The sequence below is a fragment of the Ranitomeya imitator genome, chromosome 1 (genome assembly GCF_032444005.1).
Source record: "Ranitomeya imitator isolate aRanImi1 chromosome 1, aRanImi1.pri, whole genome shotgun sequence".
Lineage (NCBI taxonomy): Eukaryota > Metazoa > Chordata > Amphibia > Anura > Dendrobatidae > Ranitomeya > Ranitomeya imitator.
The window spans coordinates 399,188,625-399,212,852 of record NC_091282.1 but is presented as its reverse complement, the minus strand read 5'-3'; the positions used below and the strand labels follow the sequence as shown (position 1 = coordinate 399,212,852).

Genomic DNA, 24,228 nt, shown 5'->3' with positions numbered 1-24,228 from the left:
ATTTAGGTCAATAAATTCTGCGTTTATTTGTGATAAAAACGGAAATTTGGCGAAAATTTTGAAAATTTTGCAATTTTCACATTTTGAATTTTTATTCTGTTAAACCAGAGAGATATGTGACACAAAATAGTTAATAAATAACATTTCCCACATGTTTACTTTACATCAGCACAATTTTGGAAACAAAATTTATTTTTGTTAGGAAGTTATAAGGGTTAAAATTTGACCAGCGATTTGTCATTTTTACAACGAAATTTACAAAACCATTTTTTTTAGGGACCACCTCACATTTGAAGTCAGTTTGAGGGGTCTATATGGCTGAAAATACCCAAAAGTGACACCATTCTAAAAACTGCACCCCTCAAGGTACTCAAAACCACATTCAAGAAGTTTATTAACCCTTCAGGTGCTTCACAGCAGCAGAAGCAACAAGGAAGGAAAAAATGAACATTTAACTTTTTAGTCACAAAAATTATCTTTTAGCAACAATTTTTTTATTTTCCCAATGGTAAAAGGAGAAACTGAACCACGAAAGTTGTTGTCCAATTTGTCCTGAGTACGCTGATACCTCATATGTGGGGGTAAACCACTGTTTGGGCGCACGGCAGGGCTTGGAAGGGAAGGAGCGCCATTTGACTTTTTGAATCAAAAATTGGCTCCACTCTTTAGCGGACACCATGTCACGTTTGGAGAGCACCCGTGTGCCTAAAAATTGGAGCTCCCCCACAAGTGACCCCATTTTGGAAACTAGACGCCCCAAGGAACTTATCTAGATGCATAGTGAGCACTTTGAACCCCCAGGTGCTTCACAAATTGATCCGTAAAAATGAAAAAGTACTTTTTTTTCACAAAAAAATTTTTTAGCCTCAATTTTTTCATTTTCACATGGGCAACAGGATAAAATGGATCCTAAAATGTGTTGGGCAATTTCTCCTGAGTACACCAATACCTCACATGTGGGGGTAAACCACTGTTTGGGCACATGGTAAGGCTCGGAAGGGAAGGAGCGCCATTTGACTTTTTGAATGAAAAATTATTTCCATCGTTAGCGGACACCATGTCGCGTTTGGATAGCTCCTGTGTGCCTAAACATTGGCTCTCCCCCACAAGTGACCCCATTTTGGAAACTAGACCCCCCAAGGAACTTATTTAGATGCCTAGTGAGCACTTTAAACCCTCAGATGCTTCACAAATTGATCTGTAAAAATGAAAAAGTACTTTTTTTTCACAAAAAAATTCTTTTCGCCTCAATTTTTTCATTTTCACATGGGCAGTAGGATAAAATGGATCATAAAATTTGTTGGGCAATTTCTCCCGAGTACGCCGATACCTCATATGTGGGGGTAAACCACTGTTTGGGCACTCGGCAGGGCTCGGAAGGGAAGGCGCGCCATTTGACTTTTTGAATGGAAAATTAGCTCCAATTGTTAGCGGACACCATGTCGCGTTTGGAGAGCCCCTGTGTGCCTAAACATTGGAGCTCCCCCACAAGTGACCCCATTTTGGAAACTAGACCCCCCAAGGAACTTATCTAGATGCACATTGAGCACTTATAAACTTCTGTGAAGCACCTGGGGGTTTAAACGCAGAGCCATGAAAATAAAAAATAATTTTTCTTTCCTCAAAAATGATTTTTTAGCCTGGAATTTCCTATTTTGCCAAGGATAATAGGAGAAATTGGACCCCAAATATTGTTGTCCAGTTTGTCCTGAGTACGCTGATACCCCATATGTGGGGGTAAACCACTGTTTGGGCGCACGGCAGGGCTCGGAAGGGATGGCATGCCATTTGGCTTTTTAAATGGAAAATTAGCTCCAATCATTAGCGGACACCATGTCACGTTTGGAGAGCCCCTGTGTGCCTAAACATTGGAGATCCCCCAGAAATGACCCAATTTTGGAAACTAGACCCCCAAAGGAACTAATCTAGATGTGTGGTGAGGACTTTGAACCCCCAAGTGCTTCACAGAAGTTTATAACGAAGAGCCATGAAAATAAAATAAAAAATTATTTTCTCAAATATGATCTTTTAGCCTGCAATTTTTTATTTTCCCAAGGGTAACAGGAGAAATTTGACCCCAAAAGTTGTTGTCCAGTTTCTCCTGAGTACGCTGATACCCCATATGTGGGGGTAAATCACTGTTTGGGCACATGCCGGGGCTCGGAAGTGAAGTAGTGACGTTTTGAAATGCAGACTTTGATGGAATGCTCTGTGGGCGTCACGTTGCGTTTGCAGAGCCCCTGATGTGGCTTAACAGTAGAAACCCCCCACAAGTGACCCCATTTTGGAAACTAGACCCCCAAGGGAACTTATCTAGATGTGTGGTGAGCACTTTGAACCCCCAAGTGCTTCATAGAAGTTTATAATGCAGAGCCGTGAAAATAATAAATACGTTTTCTTTCCTCAAAAATAATTATTTAGCCCAGAATTCTTTATTTTCCCAAGGGTAACAGGAGAAATTGGACCCCAATAGTTGTTGTCCAGTTTCTCCTGAGTACGCTGATACCCCATGTGTGGGGGTAAACCACTGTTTGGGCACACGTCGGGGCTCAGAAGGGAAGTAGTGACTTTTGAAATGCAGACTTTGATGGAATGGTCTGCGGGCGTCACATTGCGTTTGCAGAGCCCCTGGTGTGCCTAAACAGTAGAAACCCCCCACAAGTGACCCCATTTTAGAAACTAGACCCCCCAAGGAACTTATCTAGATATGTGGTGAGCACTTTGAACCCCCAAGTGCTTCACAGACGTTTACAACGCAGAGCCGTGAAAATAAAAAATCATTTTTCTTTCCTCAAAAATGATGTTTTAGCAAGCATTTTTTTAGATTCACAAGGGTAACAGGAGAAATTGGACCCCAGTAATTGTTGCGCAGTTTATCCTGAGTACACTGATACCCCATATGTGGGGGTAAACCACTGTTTGGGCACACTTCAGGGCTCGGAAGTGAGGGAGCACCATTTGACTTTTTGAATACGAGATTGGCTGGAATCAATGGTGGCGCCATGTTGCGTTTGGAGACCCCTGATGTGCCTAAACAGTGGTAACCCCTCAATTCTACCTCCAACACTAACCCCCCCACACCCCTAACCCTAATCCCAACTGTAGCCATAACCCTAATCACAACCCTAACCACAACCCTAATTCCAACCCTAACCCTAAGGCTATGTAACCATGTTGCGGATTCGTGTGAGATATTTCCGCACCATTTTTGAAAAATCCGCGGGTAAAAGGCACTGCGTTTTACCTGCGGATTTTCCGCGGATTTCCAGTGTTTTTTGTGCGGATTTCACCTGCGGATTCCTATTGAGGAACAGGTGTAAAAAGACGCGGAATCCGCACAAAGAATTGACATGCTGCGGAAAATATAACGCAGCGTTTCCGCGCGGTATTTTCTGCACCATGGGCACAGCGGATTTGGTTTTTCATATGTTTACATGGTACTGTAAACCTGATGGAATACTGCTGCGAATCCGCAGCGGCCAATCCGCAGCCAAATCCGCACCGTGTGAACATAGCCTAATTCTAAAGGTATGTGCACACGCTGCGGAAAACGCTGCAGATCCGCAGCAGTTTCCCATGAGTTTACAGTTCAATGTAAACCTACGGGAAACAAAAATCGCTGTACACATGCTGCGGAAAAACTGCACGGAAACGCAGCGGTTTACATTCCGCAGCATGTCACTTCTTTGTGCGGATTCCGCAGCGGTTTTACAACTGCTCAAATAGAAAATCGCAATTGTAAAACCGCAGTGAAATGCGCAGAAAAAAACGCGGTAAATCCGCCATAAATCCGCAGCGGTTTAGCACTGCGGATTTATCAAATCCGCAGCGGAAAAATCCGCAGAGGACCAGAATACGTGTGCACATACCGAAACCCTAACCCTAGCCCTAACCCTACCCCTAACCCTAGCCCTAACCCTAACCCTAACCCTACCCCTAACCCTACCCCTAACCCTAACCCTACCCCTAACCCTAACCCTACCCCTAACCCTAACCCTAACCCTATTCTAACATTAGTGGAAAAAAAAAATTTCTTTATTTTTTTATTGTCCCTACCTATGGGGGTGACAAAGGGGGGGGGTCATGTATTATTTTTTTTATTTTGATCACTGAGATATAATCTATCTCAGTGATCAAAATGCACTTTGGAACGAATCTGCCGGCCGGCAGATTCGGCGGGCGCACTACGCATGCGCCCGCCATTTTGGAAGATGGCGGCGCCCAGGGAGAAGACGGACGGGACCCCGGCTGGATCGGTAAGTATGATGGGGTGGGGGGGACCACGGGGTGGGGGGGATCACGGGGGGGGGGATCGGAGCACGGGGGGGGATCGGAGCACGGGGGGGATCGGAGCACGGGGGGGGAATCGGAGCGCGGCAGGCGTGGAACGGAGCACGGGGGGCGTGGAACGGAGCACGGGGGGGTGGAACGGAGCATGGGGGGGTGGAACGGAGCACGGGGGGGTGGATCTGAATGCAGGGGGGGTGATTGGAGCACGGGGGGGTGATTGGAGCACGGGGGGAGCGGACAAGAGCACGGGGGGGAGCGGAGCACTGGATGGAGGGGAGCCGGAGCAGTGTACCGGCCAGATCGGAGGGCTGGGGGGGCGATCGGTGGGGTGGGGTGGGGGCACACTAGTATTTCCAGCCATGGCCGATGATATTGCAGCATCGGCCATGGCTGGATTGTAATATTTCACCCGTTATAATGGGTGAAATATTACAAATCGCTCTGATTGGCAGTTTCACTTTCAACAGCCAATCAGAGCGATCGTAGCCACGAGGGGGTGAAGCCACCCCCCCTGGGCTAAACTACCACTCCCCCTGTCCCTGCAGATCGGGTGAAATGGGAGTTAACCCTTTCACCCGATCTGTAGGGACGCGATCTTTCTGTGACACAGCATATGCGTCACAGGTCGGATTGGCACCGACTTTCATGACGCATACGCTGTGTCACAGGTCGGGAAGGGGTTAAACAAATGAACAAATATTAAAATGGTTCAATTATTTATAAGCCACAATAATCACTGTTTCAGGCTGTCTATATTAGAGATCAGACATCAAATGTCATCTTAAATCAGGAGAAAATGGCATTTTTCTTTATCTCCCTCCTTTTGTTTCCTGCACTTCCCTGAACATTCACTCTCAAAACTGATCAAACCTATCATGTATACATATGCCAGCTTATTAAAAAAAAATACCTGAACTGACAGCTATACTTTAAACAAGTGTTTTTTTTCCATCTTTAGGGTAAATCTGAGGACCATTGGTTACACCGCTCTAACATTTATACATTGCTGTGTATTTTATTTGAAAGTGTTTTGTTAGCTTGTGTAACAAATCTATTTGTATCATGAGTATACTATTCAGTACTGTAAATACATAAAGGCTAAGTCAAATTTTCATAACCATTTAAAGGTATCCTGGCGGTGTTGTTGAAGACTGCGCAATATATTATTTACACATCTAACTCAGCATTTTTATAAATAAATCGACTGCTCACTGTTCCGTATTGCCAACCTGAAGTAAAAGTAACGCTCGTTAGATATACCTAAATGTCATCAGCCTGTAAAACCTGTATTTTGCACATAACCAAAATGCAAGTTTTCGAAAAGTGTGGAAAAAATGCTGCAAAGAAAGAATGCTTTAATAAATGTAAGCGATAATTGTTTATTATTATTAACAAAATGCAAAGTGAATGAACAAAAGAGAAATAAAAATCAAATCAATATTCAGTGCTTCCACCTTTTGTCTTCAAAACAACATCAAAGCATGTTGCACATACAGTATGCCTCAAAGAACTGATGCTTTGATACTGTTTGGGGTTGTCACACCAAAAAAATCAATATGATTTAGATTTCTCTTTTTTGTTCATTCATTTTCCATTTTGTTCATTTGTAGAAACAAACACTTGAATTATTTAAACTTAGCATTGCTACGTTTCAGCATTTTGGCACACCTGCCTAAAACTTTTGTAAAGTACTCTAGATAGATGAGTAGATAGACTTCACTTTCTTATTCATGCCACTGGCAAAACCCTACAGGGAAGAATGGTTACACGCCAATAAACCTCACCCATCCAGCATTATATATTTCTATATATCTAAATATATATACACTAGATGGTGGCCCGATTCTAACGCATCGGGTATTCTAGAATATGTATGTATATAGCAGCCACATGGTATATAGCACAGGCCACATAGTATATAGGCGCCATGTAGTACGTAGCAGACAAATACCACGTGGCCTTTGCTATATAGTATGTGGCTGCTATATACATACATACATATTGTAGAATACCTGATGCGTTAATACAGGGCACGCAGTATTTAATACAGGCCAAACAGTATATAACACAGCCCACATAGCATCTAACACTGGCCACGTAATATATAACACTGGCCATGTAATATATAGCACAGCCCATATAGTACATAACACATATAACACAGCCCACATAGTATGTAACACTGGCCACGTAGTATATAAAAGTGGCCACATAGTATATAGCAGCCACGCGGTATATAACACAGCCCATGTTGTACAGTGGGGCAAAAAAGTATTTAGTCAGTCAGCAATAGTGCAAGTTCCACCACTTAAAAAGATGAGAGGCGTCTGTAATTTACATCATAGGTAGACCTCAACTATGGGAGACAAACTGAGAAAAAAAATCCAGAAAATCACATTGTCTGTTTTTTTAACATTTTATTTGCATATTATAGTGGAAAATAAGTATTTGGTCAGAAACAAACAATCAAGATTTCTGGCTCTCACAGACCTGTAACTTCTTCTTTAAGAGTCTCCTCTTTCCTCCACTCATTACCTGTAGTAATGGCACCTGTTTAAACTTGTTATCAGTATAAAAAGACACCTGTGCACACCCTCAAACAGTCTGACTCCAAACTCCACTATGGTGAAGACCAAAGAGCTGTCAAAGGACACCAGAAACAAAATTGTAGCCCTGCACCAGGCTGGGAAGACTGAATCTGCAATAGCCAACCAGCTTGGAGTGAAGAAATCAACAGTGGGAGCAATAATTAGAAAATGGAAGACATACAAGACCACTGATAATCTCCCTCGATCTGGGGCTCCACGCAAAATCCCACCCCGTGGGGTCAGAATGATCACAAGAACGGTGAGCAAAAATCCCAGAACCACACGGGGGGACCTAGTGAATGAACTGCAGAGAGCTGGGACCAATGTAACAAGGCCTACCATAAGTAACACACTACGCCACCATGGACTCAGATCCTGCAGTGTCAGACGTGTCCCACTGCTTAAGCCAGTACATGTCCGGGCCCGTCTGAAGTTTGCTAGAGAGCATTTGGATGATCCAGAGGAGTTTTGGGAGAATGTCCTATGGTCTGATGAAACCAAACTGGAACTGTTTGGTAGAAACACAACTTGTCGTGTTTGGAGGAAAAAGAATACTGAGTTGCATCCATCAAACACCATACCTACTGTAAAGCATGGTGGTGGAAACATCATGCTTTGGGGCTGTTTCTCTACAAAGGGGCCAGGACGACTGATCCGGGTACATGAAAGAATGAATGGGGCCATGTATCGTGAGATTTTGAGTGCAATCCTCCTTCCATCAGCAAGGGCATTGAAGATGAAACGTGGCTGGGTCTTTTAACATGACAATGATCCAAAGCACCCCGCCAGGGCAACGAAGGAGTGGCTTCATAAGAAGCATTTCAAGGTCCTGGAGTGGCCTAGCCAGTCTCCAGATCTCAACCCTATAGAAAACCTTTGGAGGGAGTTGAAAGTCCGTGTTGCCAAGTGAAAAGCCAAAAACATCACTGCTCTAGAGGAGATCTGCCTGGAGGAATGGGCCAACATACCAACAACAGTGTGTGGCAACCTTGTGAAGACTTACAGAAAACGTTTGACCTCTGTCATTGCCAACAAAGGATATATTACAAAGTATTGAGATGAAATTTTGTTTCTGACCAAATACTTATTTTCCACCATAATATGCAAATAAAATGTTAAAAAAACAGACAATGTGATTTTCTGGATTTTTTTTTCTCAGTTTGTCTCCCATAGTTGAGGTCTACCTATGATGTAAATTACAGACGCCTCTCATCTTTTTAAGTGGTGGAACTTGCACTATTGCTGACTGACTAAATACTTTTTTGCCCCACTGTATATAGCAGTGTGGGCACCATATCCCTGGTAAAAAAAAACTATTTAAAATAAAAAATAGTTATATACTCACCCGCTGGGATCCAGCGAATCTGTGCCGATGCGCGCGCGACTGCCGCCATCTTCCATTCCCAGGATGCATTGCGAAATTACCCAGATGACTTAGCAGTCTCACGAGACCGCTAAGTCTTCTGGGTAATCTTGCAATGCATCTCTGGGAATGGAAGCTGGCGGCAGGCGCAAGCGCATCGAAGGACTACGGAAGGTGAGAATAGCTGTTTTTTTGTTTTTTTATTATTTTTAATAGGCAGCATCAATAGTAAAAAGTTGGTTACACAGGGTTAAATGCGGCAGTAACGGAGTGCGTTACCAGCGGCATAACGCGGTCCTTACCGCTGGCATTAACCCTGTGTGAGCAGTGACTGGAAGGGAATATGGAGTGGACTCTGACAGCAAGGGAGTATGGAGCGGGCGTCGGGCACTGACTGGACTGAAGTAGGGAGCGACTAATTCTCGGCCTAACTGTGCCCGTCGCTGATTGGTCGCGGCAGCCAGGACAGGCAGCTGGCGAGACCAATCAGCGACACGGGATTTCCGAGACAGACAGACAGAAGTACCCCTTAGACAATTATATATATACATACATATATTCATAAATATACATATACAGTTAGGGCCAGAAATATTTGGACAGTGACACAAGTTTTGTTATTTTAGCTGTTTACAAAAACATGTTCAGAAATACAATTATATATGTAATATGGGCTGAAAGTGCACACTCCCAGCTGCAATATGATAGTTTCCACATCCAAATCGGAGAAAGGGTTTAGGAATCATAGCTCTGTAATGCATAGCGTCCTCTTTTTCAAGGGACCAAAAGTAATTGGACAATGGACTCTAAGGGCTGCAATTAACTCTGAAGGCGTCTCCCTCGTTAACCTGTAATCAATGAAGTAGTTAAAAGGTCAGGGGTGGATTCCAGGTGTGTGGTTTTGCATTTGGAAGCTGTTGCTGTGAGCAGACAACATGCAGTCAAAGGAACTCTCAATTGAGGTGAAGCAGAACATCCTGAGGCTGAAAAAAAAGAAAAAATCCATCAGAGAGATAGCAGACATGCTTGGAGTAGCAAAATCAACAGTTGGGTACATTCTGAGAAAAAAGGAATTGAATGGTGAGCTTGGGAACTCAAAAAGGCCTGGGCGTCCACGGATGACAACAGTGGTGGATGATCGCCGCATACTTAATTTGGTGAAGAAGAACCCGTTCACAACATCAACTGAAGTCCAGAACACTCTCAGTGAAGTAGGTGTATCTGTCTCTAAGTCAACAGTAAAGAGAAGACTCCATGACAGTAAATACAAAGGGTTCACATCTAGATGCAAACCATTCATCAATACCAAAAATAGACAGGCCAGAGTTAAATTTGCAGAAAAACACCTCAAGAAGCCAGCTCAGTTCTGGAAAAGTATTCTATGGACAGATGAGACAAAGATCAACCTGTACCAGAATGATGGGAAGAAAAAAGTTTGGAGAAGAAAGGGAACGGCACATGATCCAAGGCACACCACATCATCTGTAAAACATGGTGGAGGCAACGTGATGGCATGGGCATGCATGGCTTTCAATGGCACTGGGTCACTTGTGTTTATTGATGACATAAGAGCAGACAAGAGTAGCCGGATGAATTCTGAAGTGTACCGGGATATACTTTCAGCCCAGATTCAGCCAAATGCTGCAAAGTTGATTGGACGGCGCTTCATAGTACAGATGGACAATGACCCCAAGCATACAACCAAAGCTACCCAGGAGTTCATGAGTGCCAAAAAGTGGAACATTCTGCAATGGCCAAGTCAATCTCCAGATCTAAACCCAATTGAGCATGCATTTCACTTGCTCAAATCCAGACTTAAGACGGAAAGACCCACAAACAAGCAAGACCTGAAGGCTGCGGCTGTAAAGGCCTGGCAAAGCATTAAGAAGGAGGAAACCCAGCGTTTGGTGATGTCCATGGGTTCCAGACTTAAGGCAGTGATTGCCTCCAAAGGATTTGCAACAAAATATTGAAAATAAAAATATTTTGTTTGGGTTATGTTTATTTGTCCAATTACTTTTGACCTCCTAAAATGTGGAGTGTTTGTAAAGAAATGTGTACAATTCCTACATTTTCTATCAGATATTTTTGTTCAACCCTTCAAATTAAACGTTACAATCTGCACTTGAATTCTGTTGTAGAGGTTTCATTTCAAATCCAATGTGGTGGCATGCAGAGCCCAACTCGCGAAAATTGTGTCACTGTCCAAATATTTCTGGCCCTAACTGTATATCTAAACATACTGTATATGTATATAAATATGTATATATTCAAACACATACATAGTATATTCTATTTATTTAGATATATATAGTGCTAGATGGGTGAGGTGTACAGTACAGGTGTGTAACCATTCCATAGTGTTTTCTTAGTGGCTTGAATGAGAAAGTGTATTTCTAATATGGGATCGAAGGGGTAACGTTTCTCCATGTGGAGAGTGACATGCCAAGCCTGACATGCCAAGATGAGGACACTTTTAAGCTTGGCAGACAGATAGCCGCGACGCACACGTCTTTTTTTTTTTCAAATGCATGTTTCTATTGTATAAGAATGCTAAAAAGTACAAAGTATATACTTAATTGGTCTAGCCTTATTGACTTAGTTATTCTTGTAATTAGCTGTCCTCCATAATCTGAATTTTCCACTACCATCTACAAGATTTTTATTGGGCCAGACCAGTTCTATGTAATGTACGGCCTCAGACAAACTAGTTAATTCCCAGTATCCACAGTTTTAAGGCTATATGCGCATTACATTTTTTTTCAGGTGGATTTTACCAGTAATTTATTATATTGTTTGTATATGTACTTCCTGAATTGTAAAGTGCTGTGGAATATGAACAATGGTGAAGTTGCTGTCCACAAAAAAAAAATAATAATCCATAAATGATATGTACCAAAAGGGCCATTGAAAAACCACAACAAATCTCTCCATATGGCAACATATACAAAAAAAAGTAGCAGCAGAACATGATCCATGGAAATCGGTAGTCCTTAGATGACTCACTGACTACTATGGGAGAGTCTTCACGGCATGTCCTGTATCCTGTGCTGAGAATATTGTACAGGCCCCGAGGAAGGTGAGTAGTGAACATCACCTGTTGTGAATGGTGGACCCTTTGTTATCTATGTAGAGGTGTTGGCTTTCATTATAATCCTGTCTGTGATGATAAGATAACTACTGAACACTGTTTTCTCCAAAACAGAATGTATCAGCCTTCATTATGAAATCTGCAAAATGTAAGTATTTTTTTACAATATAGTTAGGGATATTCAAAATTAAAAGAAAAAATCAACAATAATTTAAAAATGTGTTTAACATAAAAACACTGGACCATTTTTTGATCTCACATTACTTGCAATGCCCAAACTAAGCTGATCCTTAAATTCGAACTATACTTTCAACAAACAGGCAACAAACAAGCAGAAGTCAAAAGTACAAACAAATCATACAATAAACTTTGTAATACATCCCATCAGATAATTCTGCATCTTTCTCCACTTTCGATCCTCTTCTCCTCCCCACTGCCTCCCTAACTTATCACTAACTGTTAAAAAACGTCTCAACTCAGACAGACAGCACAATGAGATTTAACCTTTTACCTCCTATCATATCCTATGGCTAGAGGAGGGGAGGAGAAGTGAGTAACAGAGTTAGAAAACAGACAGAGGCAGACACAGTCAGACTGTGCTGAGCTTTCTCTACAACTGTTTTACTTCACTTTATCTCCCCAAAGCTGGATTCACATCTACACTGCTCAGTTCTCCTGGACAAATTTCCTCTATGTTCCTGCTGCTTCTGTCTATACGCTAACTAATAAATGAAGAGCAGGAACGGATCTGTGTGTTATTCAGTGTATAGTAGAAATCATGACAGCTAGTCTTCCTCACGAGCTCAGAGTCAAGTGCAAATTAGGAGAGAGAGCATGAAGGGGGGAAAATTGATAGAGAAGGCAGGACATAAGACATATAATGGCCAGAGGTAGCATTATTCCTCATGTACATACACAACAACTACTTCTGAAAAGTTTATTTCAACTCTCAGGGCTAAAGAAAATTAAAAAAGACAAATAATTGTAACACTGTGCATGTTAAATAAATATTTTAACTTTAACATTATCCATGTTAATGTCACATGTAAAGCCATGTGATTGCTTTTTAATATGAATTAATTGCAGTGTGCCAGATTACCAGATTATTCTATGTAAAGTTTACTTACAGAAAAGTTCCATTAGCCTTTATGCCACTCAGTAATAGTTGCTCAGATTCCTCTCTTGAAATACTGCCATGGAACCAAGGCATTCGCTCATGAGCAGTAGTTGCAATCAACTTTTCTAACTGAGGTTTTTGGCTGATAATTGCTTGTTCCAGAGCTTCCCCCTGTAAATTACAAAATAATTAAAAAACTATATTAATAATGGATAGGTGGACACTTTGTAAACCTGCTGTTCAACTCTATATAGCAGCAGTATGAGTGCATAGATACCAAGCATGTATAGTTTTGTTTTCATTTGTGTTGGAAAACAAATATTTAAATTTCTAAGGATTTTTTTTTTCTTTTGAGGCCATTTTCTGAGACTCACAACATTTTCATTTTTTGGGATATTGAGCTGATTCAGAGCTTATTTTTTGCACCGTGAGCTGATGTTTTTACTGACATCATTTGGGATTAGATATGATGTTTTCATCGCCACTCACTGCATTTTATGTCACTGTTGCAATGGCCAAAAATTGTAATTCTGGCATTTAAATTTTTTTTCGTTGTGCTGTTTACCATTCAGATTATTTTTATTTGATACTTTGATAGATCTGATTTTTACGAATGCAACAATAGCAATATGTGCATTTTGAATTGTTCTATTGTTCTATCTTTAATGGGGCAAAAGAGCGATTTAAAATTTTGTGGGTTTTTATTTTTCTTCCATATTTTCAATTTTTTTTTTGTTTTCACTTTTTACTGGATTTAATAATCCTCTTAGGGGACTTGAGGCTGCATTCATCTGATCATTTTTTGCATTTTAAATGAAGAACCAATAAAATAAGCTTTTTTATTCATCTTTGTGCAATTTGCCACTTTTTGTCTCCTAATATTTGCACATGGGCTGAAATACTTGGTGACAAATGAAGCCAAAAAGCCACTGTATCTTTGCCAGGGTATTTAGATGTAAGACATGTACAATAACTTGAATCTTTAATCTTTCCCCATAGAGAAAGCCTAGTTACACTCCTGATGGTCCTGTTGACATAATGTTAAAACAATGCTATGCTTTAACAATGCGAAAATAATTCACTAGTAAGTCATAATTTTTACTTTGCACAAGTAAAGCTATAAAAAGTGTGCCCAAACGTGGAAGATACTAATGTTAATTAATTTCAGCTGATAGAAACATATTATGTATGTACTACTATGTATGTATTAGTATGTGGCTTGAAAACAGAAAGAGTAAAATACTCCACTGTTGATTCCCCAATCAGCCATAACATTAAAACCTATTATGTCTAAATTGGCCTCCCTCTTACAAAACTCTCCCCGCTCCAATCTGTCCTGAATGCTGCAGCCAGGATCATATTACTCACCAACCGTTACACCGATGCCTCTACCTTGTGCCAGTCATTACACTGGTTACCCATCCACTCAAGAATCCAGTACAAAACTACTACCCTCATCCACAAAGCACTCCGTGGCAAAGCACCACCCTACATCTCCTCTCAGTCTACCACCCTACCCGTGCCCTCCGCTCCGCTAATGACCTCACGTTAGCATCCTCAATAATCAGAACCTCCGATTCCCATCTCCAAGACTTTACACGTGCTGCGCCGATTCTTTGGAATGCATTACCTAGGTTAATACCATTAATCCCCAATCCCCACAGTTTTAAGCGTGCCCTAAAAACTCATTTGTTCAGATTGGCCTACCACCTCAACGCATTAACCTAACTATCCCTGTGTGGCCCATTCAAAAAAACAAAAAAAACAAAAACATAATCAGGTTCCTCGCATCATGTTCTCATACACTTTATGCAGTTATTAGCCCTCTGTGTCTGTACTGCTACATACTTAGGCAGTTAACTGGTTCATGCAGCTTTAGGCCGGTTTCACACGTCAGTGGCTCCGGTACGTGAGGTGACAGTTTCCTCACGTACCAGAGACACTGACACACGTAGACACATTAAAATCAATGTGTCTCTGCACATGTCAGCGTGTTTTCACGGACCGTGTGTCTGTTTGGAAAACACGGAGACATGTCAGTGTTTGTGGGAACGCACGAATCACATGGACCCATTAAAGTCAATGGGTCCATGGCATCCACGTACCGCACATGGATGCTGTCCGTGTGCAGTCCGTGTGCCGTGCAGGAGACAGCGCTACTGTAAGCGCTGTCCCCCCAGCTTGTGGTGCTGAAGTCCCATTCATTTCTTCTCTCCAGCAGCGTTCGTTGGAGAGAAGGAATGAAAAATCTTTTTTTTTTTTTTAATAAAGTTCCCGGTAATCTCCCCCCTCCCACTCCCTGTGCGCCCGCCCACTGGCATTAAAATACTTACCCAGCTCCCTTGGCGCTTCCATCCTCTCAGCGTCGCAGCTCTTCCTGTATGAGCGGTCACGTGGTGCCGCACATTACAGTGATGAATATGCAGATCCACCTCCCATAGGGGTGGAGCCGCATATTCATCACTGTAATAAGCGGCACCACGTGACCGCTCATACAGGAGAAGCTGCCAGCACTGAGAGGAGAGAAGAGACATCGCGGGAGCTAGGTGAGCATTTCTATGCAAGGGGCTGGGCAGCGCACGGGGAATGGGAGGCGGGAGCTCACCAGCAAACTTTATTTTTAACAAAAAATAACAAAAACTTGATCTTTCATCTCTTCTCTCCTGCGGGGGAGAAGAGATGAATGCCGGCTTCAGCACCACGCAGAGGGGACAGCGCTTAGTGTAGCACTGTCTCTCCTGCACGGTCCATGTGGTCCTCAGGCGGCACACGGGCGGCACACGGATGCCGCACGTGTGCCACACTGATGTGCCACGTGAGCACACGGACACAGATAATTCCGGTACCGACTTTTCCGGTACCGGAATTATCTGGACGTGTGGGACAGGCCTTACATGAACACCTGAGCCTTACACTATGGCTGGTCTGAATAACTAAAGCAATTGTTACTACCCACCTCTCGTGTCTCCCCTTTTCCTCATAGTTTAAGCTTGCGAGCAGGGCCCTCATTCCTCTTGGTATCTATTTTGAACTGTGATTTCTGTTATGCTGTAATGTCTATTGTCTGTACAAGTCCCCTCTTTAATTTGTAAAGAGCTGCGGAATATGTTGGCGCTATATAAATAAAATTATTATTATTATATTGTGTAAGCTCATCATGCCACCAAAACACCTCTAACATATTGAATAGGGATAAGTGAATATATTCATCGGACTTTGGTCTAATGCCCAAATCAGTAGCACTTGGCAGCTAGTCAAGAGGTCCAGGAATCTCTCATTTTCCGGCATCCTCAGCATGACTTTTTATTAGCTAAGGCTGATGTGACATAAGAGATTTGCGGGTCTTTTGTCTTTCTACAAGGTGACACCGACCTAGATGCTGGACTGGAGTCCTGCTAATTGATAAATTCATCTCTAATATTCATACATTCATCCCACAAGACCACTAAGATAATTAACACCACGACATTAGTAGGAGATCCTTGAAGTCCTGTAAATTGTGTGGTGGCGCCTCCATGGATCTGGCATGCTTTTCCAGCACATCACACAGATGATGACACCTCAAACACTATTTTATTTTAACCATTCCTAAATATGTTTTGCATTATGGTAGGGCATATTATCCTAACTGAAGAGGTCACTGCCTTTTGGGAATACTAATGCCATGAAGGTAAATACTTATTTAGGTAGAAGGTATATTTCATCTATGTAAATGCCATGAATCCCATGATTTTTAGCAGAACATTGCCCATATCATCACACTCCCATAATACAACTTAATGCCATCTCCTTCTCTAGTGACACATATGCTCCCAGACATTCACAATATGTCAAGTACTACAAAAATACCTGGTCACCTTCATCTATTGTTTCATGCTTTTCAGCACGCTACATGCATCAGTGAGAATTTGAGTGTCCAAAGTTCAATTCAAGCTGTTACACTATAAAAAGATATGCTTGGGTACTATGAAAGATGACTTACCTGTAAGTTCCATGTTTGCTGTACGTACTCTCTGATAAGATTTTCCTTGAGGTCTTCAAAAGGCCCAATTTTAGGTTGAACACCAGAAGGACGAGTGCAAGGCTTTTTCAACAAACAGATAAGTCCACTGCTTTCATGAATATGATAATTACAGAGTTCAGCCGGGGAGCTATGAGATATTCCTCCAGCTATAGCATATGTTCCACTCAGCTCTCTTTCAATAGTATAGTGGTAATATTTTCGACCATGAGATACAGATAGGGCATAGCCACCAAGGTAACTACTGCTCTGTCGCAACAAATATAGGCCATCACTGAATCCTCCTTGTTTAAGATAGTTCTCAGCTTCTTCACGCGTTATGTTCCCAAAAAAATAGGGTAACTGGTTTGTGCCTTCTGCCATTTCCTTAAGATTTGATATCCACAACAGAAGTTGTAGCCTGGGACCTATAAAATCAAAGGTAGACATTTTAGTCATATAATGTTACTCGCATTCATATGGTTTAATACAATCATTAATTAATATTATTTTAATATGAGGCACTTAATCCGACATGATATTGGAGAATTTTAAATAGTAAATTGGGGAAGAGACATTCCAATCCCCATACTATAGTCATATTAGGCCAACAATTCCCAATTAATTAACAAGTAAATGAGGAAGATTTTCACTTCTAGTCTAGTAATAAAAAAAAAAGTCAAGATCTGTTATTTTATTTTCTGCATATTGTTATGGAGTCTGCCATCTTGCCTGAGCTGCTGTTAAAGCACTTCTCGAGCATTTCTTTTTTAATTACAGCTCTGGAGTGGGGCTGCTAATATAAGGTCCCGGCCTCTAGTATTATACTCACCACCCCACCACCCGCTGCCATGAGCTGTTCGCGATGCTGCCGCGATCTAGTGACCGCAACTTCTGACTGACCGGAAGTCAGAGGTAACAATCACACGCTTTCAATACAAGTCTATGAGACCCAGAAAGAGGCTTTCTTAGATTTACATTAAGTTGTGACTTCCAGATCGAGCCAGCCAACACTGGAACAATCGACAAGGATATAAACTGCTGGAAAATAAACTGGACCAGCGCTGATGTCCCCAGAAGACAGAGGATAATAAGTATAAGACTACGTGCAGGGGCCTTATATAAGCAGCCCCACTCCAGTGCTGCAATAAAATAAATACTTTAGTGGTGCTTAAAAGGACATTGTCACCTGAATTTGGAGGGAACAATCTTCAGCCATGGAGGCGGTGTCTTGGGGTTTTTGATTCACCCTTTCCTTACCCGCTGGCTGCATGCTGGCTGCAATATTTGATTGAAGTTCATTCTCTGTCCTCCGTAGTAGATGCCTGCACAAGGCAATCCTCCCTGGCGCAGGCGTCTACTATGCAGGACAGAGAATGAACTTCAATCCAATATTGCAGCCAGCATGCAGCCAGCGGGTAAGGAAAGGGTGAATCAAACACCCAAAAACCCCGCCTCCATGGCTGAAGATTGTTCCCTCCAAATTCAGGTGACAGTGTCCCTTTAACTATTTTGCTTTATAACAGTCTCAAATTTATTATGCTTTGCCTTTATATATTCCACAGCGCTTTACAGACATTATCAACACTGTCTCCATTGGGGCTCTGAATCAGAATGTCTTTAGAATGTGGGAGGGAACCAAAGAACCTGGAGGAAACCCAAGCAAACACGGGGAAAGCAGATGTTGCAGATGTTGTCCTTGGTGGGATTTGAACCCAGGACTGCAATGCAACAGTGCTAACCACTGAGTCACCAGGCTGCCACAAGTATACAGGTGTGTTAATGTGACTTACTGACCTCTATAGGGTCGTAGGAGAGTTTATAGGCATGATCTGTGAACAATGAAGAGCGCATTATACAAGGAAGGAAGAAGGTGACCTCACTGATTGTGAATGGTGGATCCTGTGATATCTACATATAGGTCCTACGGGTACTGTGGTAGGGTAGCTGAATTTTGACAGAATATAACCAAAATAAACTTCTGGATATCTTAGAATAGCATGCAAAGGTACATCAGACGGCCATTGCACCTTTATGAGAGCCCATTTACATCTTTGGAGAAAACATAATCACAATACGGCCATGTGCATAAGCCCTTACAATGATGTGTTTATGGATGTAGCCTTAGATAATTGCTTCCCAATTGCTCATGCAACTTATCTTTTCATTGTGGCTCCATTTTTTGGCAAATTTTTTTGTACCCCTTTTACCCCCGAGGGTGGTTTGCACGTTAATGACCAGGCCAATTTTTACAATTCTGACCACTGTTCCTTTTTGAGGTTATAACTCTGGAACGCTTCAACGGATCCTGATGATTCTGAGATTGTTTACTCATAACATATTTTACTTTATGATAGTGGTAAAATTTCTTTGTGAAGAAAACAAACAATTTGGCAAAAATTTAGCAATTTTCCAGCTTTGAATTTTCATGTAGCTGATGATTTTCTGATGCGGGGGGCTATTTTATACTTCTTTATAATCAAAGTTAGGATGTGGAGATCACTTCTTCTACCAGGGTCACTATGATGTGGCCATATCAATGTAATGGAAGTGATAGAGTTTTACCATTGTTAACATTAGATTACACATATTTGCATTAACGTATTGTACTTCAGTAATTCATTTGAAAAACATAATAAAGAAATTAAAGCAATAAACTTTTATATTGCTAACTTCAGGTAAAAGTATATCAATTTCCCCCCCCCCCCACAAAAGATAGCTATCATAAAAACGAAATAAAAGAAATCTAAACACATACTGTACTTTGCAACCTTTCAATATCTTAGACAGAAAAATACTACTTAGAACTCTATAATGATAGGCATTAGTCTTAATGAATGGGCTTGTGGGAGTATGATTCATCTAAGGCTACGGTCAGACTATCAGCACTTGGTCAGTATTTTCTTTCAGTATTTAGTTACATAGCAACATAGGTTGAAAAAAGACCTAGGTCCATCAAGTTCAACCTTTCTCCTCAAATTGCACATTTTGTCACTAATGTAACTAATTATCCAGCCCTTTTTTAAAAGCTAATATGTAAAGGGAAAAGGGAGACACAAAGTGCAAATAGGGTCTTATCTCACAAAAAGAATGGATGGATCACCAAGAAAATCGCGCACCTGGTGAAGCTGAAAGTAGGCATGTGAAGATTTCGGCTGCCGCAGATCCACAAGCCGGTCACCGACCATATGAAGCAGTACACTATAGCCACGTGTACAGCACAGAGCAAAGTAGTATATTGCCCAGTGACGTAGTATATTGCCCAGTGACGTAGTATACAGCACAGAGCCATGTAGTTTATTGCACAGCGACGTAGTATACAGCACAGAGCCACGTAGTATATTGCCCAGTGACGTAGTATATTGCTCAGTGACGTGACGTCGTATATTGCCCAGTTACATAGTATACAGCACAGAGCCACGTAGTATATTGCACAGCGACGTAGTATACAGCACAGAGCCACGTAGTATATTGCCCAGCCACGTAGTATATTGCCCAGCCACGTATGTCACAGGTTAAAAAATAAAACATAAACATACTCACCTAATGATCTGAGGGCCCTTTGTAGTTTAACATACTCACCATTCTTGTCGCTGCTCCTCAGCGTCCCATCTCTCCGCCTCCTGGGATCAAACGGCGCTGTGTCGATGGGCGCGCGGCTGCCGCCATCTTCCGTTCCCAGGAAGCATTGTGAAATTACCTAGATGACTAGGTCTTCTGGGTAATTTAGCAATGCATCGCTGGGAAAGGAAGATGGCGGCAGGCGCGAGCAGCTCACCGGACAACGGAGGGTGAATATAGCAGGTTTTTTGTTTTTTACTATTTTTCCATGACTTTTTTTTACTATTGATACCGCATAGGCAGCATCAATAGTAAAAGGTTGGGGACACACAGGGTTAATAGTGGCGGTAACAGAGTGCGTTACCCGCGGCATAACGTGGTCCGTTACCGCCGGCATTAACCCTGTGTTAGCGGTGACCGGAGGGGAGTATGGAGCGGGTGCTGGGGACAGTGACTGTGGGAAGCATGGAGTGGAACGCCGGGGACACTACACTGCAGGGAGTATGGACCGGAGCGCCGGGGACACTGCGGGGAGTATGGAGCGGAGCGCCGGGGACACTGACTGTGGGGAGCGGGGAGTATGGAGCGGAGCACCGGGGACACTGACTGCGGGGAGTATGGAGCGGAGCGCCGGGGACACTGACTGTGGGGAGTAAGGAGCGGCCATTTTCTTCTGGACTGTGCCCGTCGCTGATTGGTCACGGCAGCCATGACAGGCAGCTGGCGAGACCAATCAGCGAATGAATAACCGTGACAGAAGGATAGACAGACGGAAGTGACCCTTAGACAATTATATAGTAGATTCTTTGCAATATATCTCTGCAGGTCATCTTTTATGATGCCCTTAAAAACTTTGCACACTGTCAATGTCAATCTTACCAAACAGTAGTTGCCACTTTCTTACCTTTCTTAAATATCAGTACCACATCAGCCATCCTCCAATTCTGTGGCACCACTGTTGTGAATTCTGCTCTTGGGCTCCCTCCGGTGGTTGTAAGTAGCATTTTTGTGAGTTCTGCTCTTTGGCTCGCTCCTGTGGTTTTGAGTGGTATGGCTGCTTCTTGGATTTAGCTTCAGCAGCTGTTTTCACTGATCGTCTTTCTGGCTCGGCTATATTAGTCTGGCCTTATCCCTCATTCAATGCCAGTTGTCAATTGTTCCTGCCTGGAGTCATTGCTCTTAGGACTTTCCTGACACTCTGACCAGTTCATCTAAGCTAAGTACTTGCTTGTCCTTTTGCGGTTCTCTTGTTGTGGACTTGTTGTTCAGCACTTTCTTTGTTTTTGTTCATTTGTCCAGCTTTTCAGTATGGAACTATTCAGCTAAGCTGGAAGCTTTTGGCAGCAGAGTTTGCCCTCCACACCTTTAGTCAGGTGTGGAGATTTTTGCATTTCTCTGCGGTGGACTTTTTCTAGTTTTTATTACTGACCGCACAGCGTTCTGTCCTGTACTATTTTCTATCTAGCTAGAAGTGGCCTCCTGTGCTAAATCTTGTTTCATACTACTTATGTCATTTCCTTCTCCTCTCACAGTCATTATTTGTGGGGGGCTAATCTATCCTTTGGGGATTTTCTCTGAGGCAAGATAGTTTTCCTGCTTCTATCTTTAGGGGTAGTTAGCTCTTAGGCTGTGACGAGATGCCTAGGCAGAGTTAGGAGCATTCCTCGGCTACTTCTAGTGTTGTGTTGAGCTTAGGGACTGCGGTCAGTATAGTTGCCACCTGCTCAGAGCTAGACGCATGTCGCCCCTTAATCACCAGATCATAACACACCACCCCTATTAAAGAGAGTCTAAAAATATGAGATTCAGCTGTCTGACAATTACTGAGCTCAAACCGTGGATGAATGCCATCTGGGCCGGGGGATTTGTCAATGTTTAATTTGCTCAGACCCAGGCTTATTTCTTTTTGTATAAACCCCTTCCTGACATGCGCAAACCACAGCACTAGTACGGCGCTGCTATTTCATGTCACCGCGCTGCATCGCGCGGTGACTGAGTGAGGATGGCTGCTGTTTCTAACAGCAGACCATCCTGGCACGTTACCATGAGGGGCTGATCCACCCCCCTGCATAGGCGATCGCTGTGATTGGCTGCTGAGAGTTCACCAGCCAATCACAGCAAAGCTGACAATAAAGTTATAGAAAAAAAAAAGCATGTGACAGGCTGTGATTGGTGCTGTGTGACGTAGCATTAATCACAGCCGTCACAGCCGTCACAGTAGGTGGGGTGATCACCACGTCACCTCACCTGATTAACCCCTATGGCGCTGATTGGCTGAACAATAGCTTCTAGCCAATCAGCTCCAAAGGGGTTAATGTAAAATACTGATCACCGCCCTGCATGCCATCTTTACCTCAGATTTGGCTTGCAGAGCGGTGGTCTAAAGGTACCTTCACACTAAGCGACGCTGCAGCGATACTGACAACGATGTCGATCGCTGCAGCGTCGCTGTTTGGTCGCTGGAGAGCGGTCACACAGACAGCTCTCCAGCGACCAACGATCCCGAAGTCCCCGGTAACCAGGGTAAACATCGGGTTACTAAGCGCAGGGCCGCGCTTAGTAACCCGATGTTTACCCTGGTTACCAGCGTAAACGTTAAAAAAACCAAACACTACATACTTACCTTCAGCTGTCTGTCCTCCGGCGCTCTGCTTTCCTCTGCACTGTCAGCGCTGGTCAGCCGGAAAGCAGAGCGGTGACGTCACCGCTGTGCTTTCCGGCTGGCCGGCGCTGACACAGGATGCAGGAGCAGTGCAGAGAAGCAGAGCGCCGGGGACAGACAGCTATAGGTAAGTATGTAGTGTTTGTTTTTTTAACGTTTACACTGGTAACCAGGGTAAACATCGGGTTACTAAGCGCGGCACTGCGCTTAGTAACCCGATGTTTACCCTGGTTACCAGTGAAGACATCGCTGGATCGGCGTCACACACGCCGATCCAGCGATGTCAGCAGGAGATCCAGCGACAAAATAAAGTTCCGGACTTTCCTCAGCGACCAACGATCTCCCAGCAGGGGCCTGATCGTTGGTCGCTGTCACACATAACGATTTCCTTAACGATATCGTTGCTACGTCACAAAAAGCAATGATATCGTTAACGATATTGTTATGTGTGAAGGTACCTTAAGCCCCTCTGTGTACCATGAGATAGAGAATCCATTGGTGGCCAGTGTGACCAACCCGGCGATCTCCTGCCTCCTGCTTCAGCGTCCTGATCCAGCTTCCTGTTCTGTGCTGTGCTGTGTGCTGTGATCTGCCTGCTGTGTGACTCCTGTGATCACAGCAGCAGCACCTCCCCCACCCCTTTCCCATCCCCCATCCCTGTTCCAGTACCCCCCCTCCCTCCAATTCATTTTTTGGCACACTTTTTTGCTTCTTTTTTCCTGTTTGCGGCGTCCCACGCAGAGCTCTTCCTGTGTCCTCAGCGCTTTGATCAGTATCGCTGCTGATCAGAGACTGCACCAAAGGACTTTTTCTTTTTTTACCTAGTTAGTGTAGCGGACTTCGCAGTCTAAACGAATTCCGATTTTTTTTTTAGAAAAAATAATAATCGTAGTTAGTACAGTGTAGTTTCAGGCTCAGCAAAGTACCGTAGCCAGCGTCAGTGTTTGACGTCCCCATTTCCATCCCCCCTCCCTGTTCCAGTACCCCCCTCTCCTCCCTGCAATTGATTTTTTTGCGCACTTTTTTGAGCTTTTTTTCCTGTGCGCGGCATCCCGCGCAGAGCATTCGTGTCTGCAGCGCTTTGATCAGTATCGCTGCTGATCAGAGACTGCGCCACGAGAATTTTTCTTTTTTAGTTAGCTAGTGTAGCGGACTTCGCAGTCTAAGTGATGTCCGATTTTTTTTCCAAAAAAATAATAATCGTAATTAGTATAGTGTAGTTTTAGACGTAGCAAAATAGCACAGCCGGTGTCAGTGTTTGGTGACGTCCCCCCCAATTGAATTTTTAGTGCACTTTTTTTGCGCTTTTTTTCCTGTGTGCGGCATCCCGCGCAGAGCATTTGTGCTCTTGCTGTGTCCGCAGCGCTTTGATCAGTATCGCTGCTGATCAGAGACTGCGTCACAGGAATTTTTCTTTTTTAGCTAGTTAGTGTAGCGGACTTCGCAGTCTAAGTGATGTCCAAGTTTTTTTTAGAAAAAAATAATAGTAGTTAGTACAGCATAGTTTTAGACATAGCAAGTTAGTTTTGCCGGCTTCACATCGTCAGTGACGAGTC

General features: G+C 43.1%; 1 protein-coding gene across 3 annotated transcripts in view; it reads right to left on the bottom strand.

Annotated features, from left to right (window-relative positions):
* The window catches only part of SYK (spleen associated tyrosine kinase), a 255,942-nt gene that overhangs the window by 148,619 nt on the left and 83,095 nt on the right, over nt 1-24,228 (bottom strand). For all 3 annotated transcript variants that reach the window (XM_069762302.1, XM_069762301.1, XM_069762305.1), the window contains exons 2-3: nt 16,432-16,877; nt 12,460-12,620 (exon numbers count right to left, since the gene is read on the bottom strand). In XM_069762302.1, coding sequence (XP_069618403.1) covers nt 12,460-12,620; nt 16,432-16,833 — 563 coding nt within the window. In that variant the 5' untranslated portion in view covers nt 16,834-16,877. The remainder of the gene's footprint in view (nt 1-12,459; nt 12,621-16,431; nt 16,878-24,228) is intronic.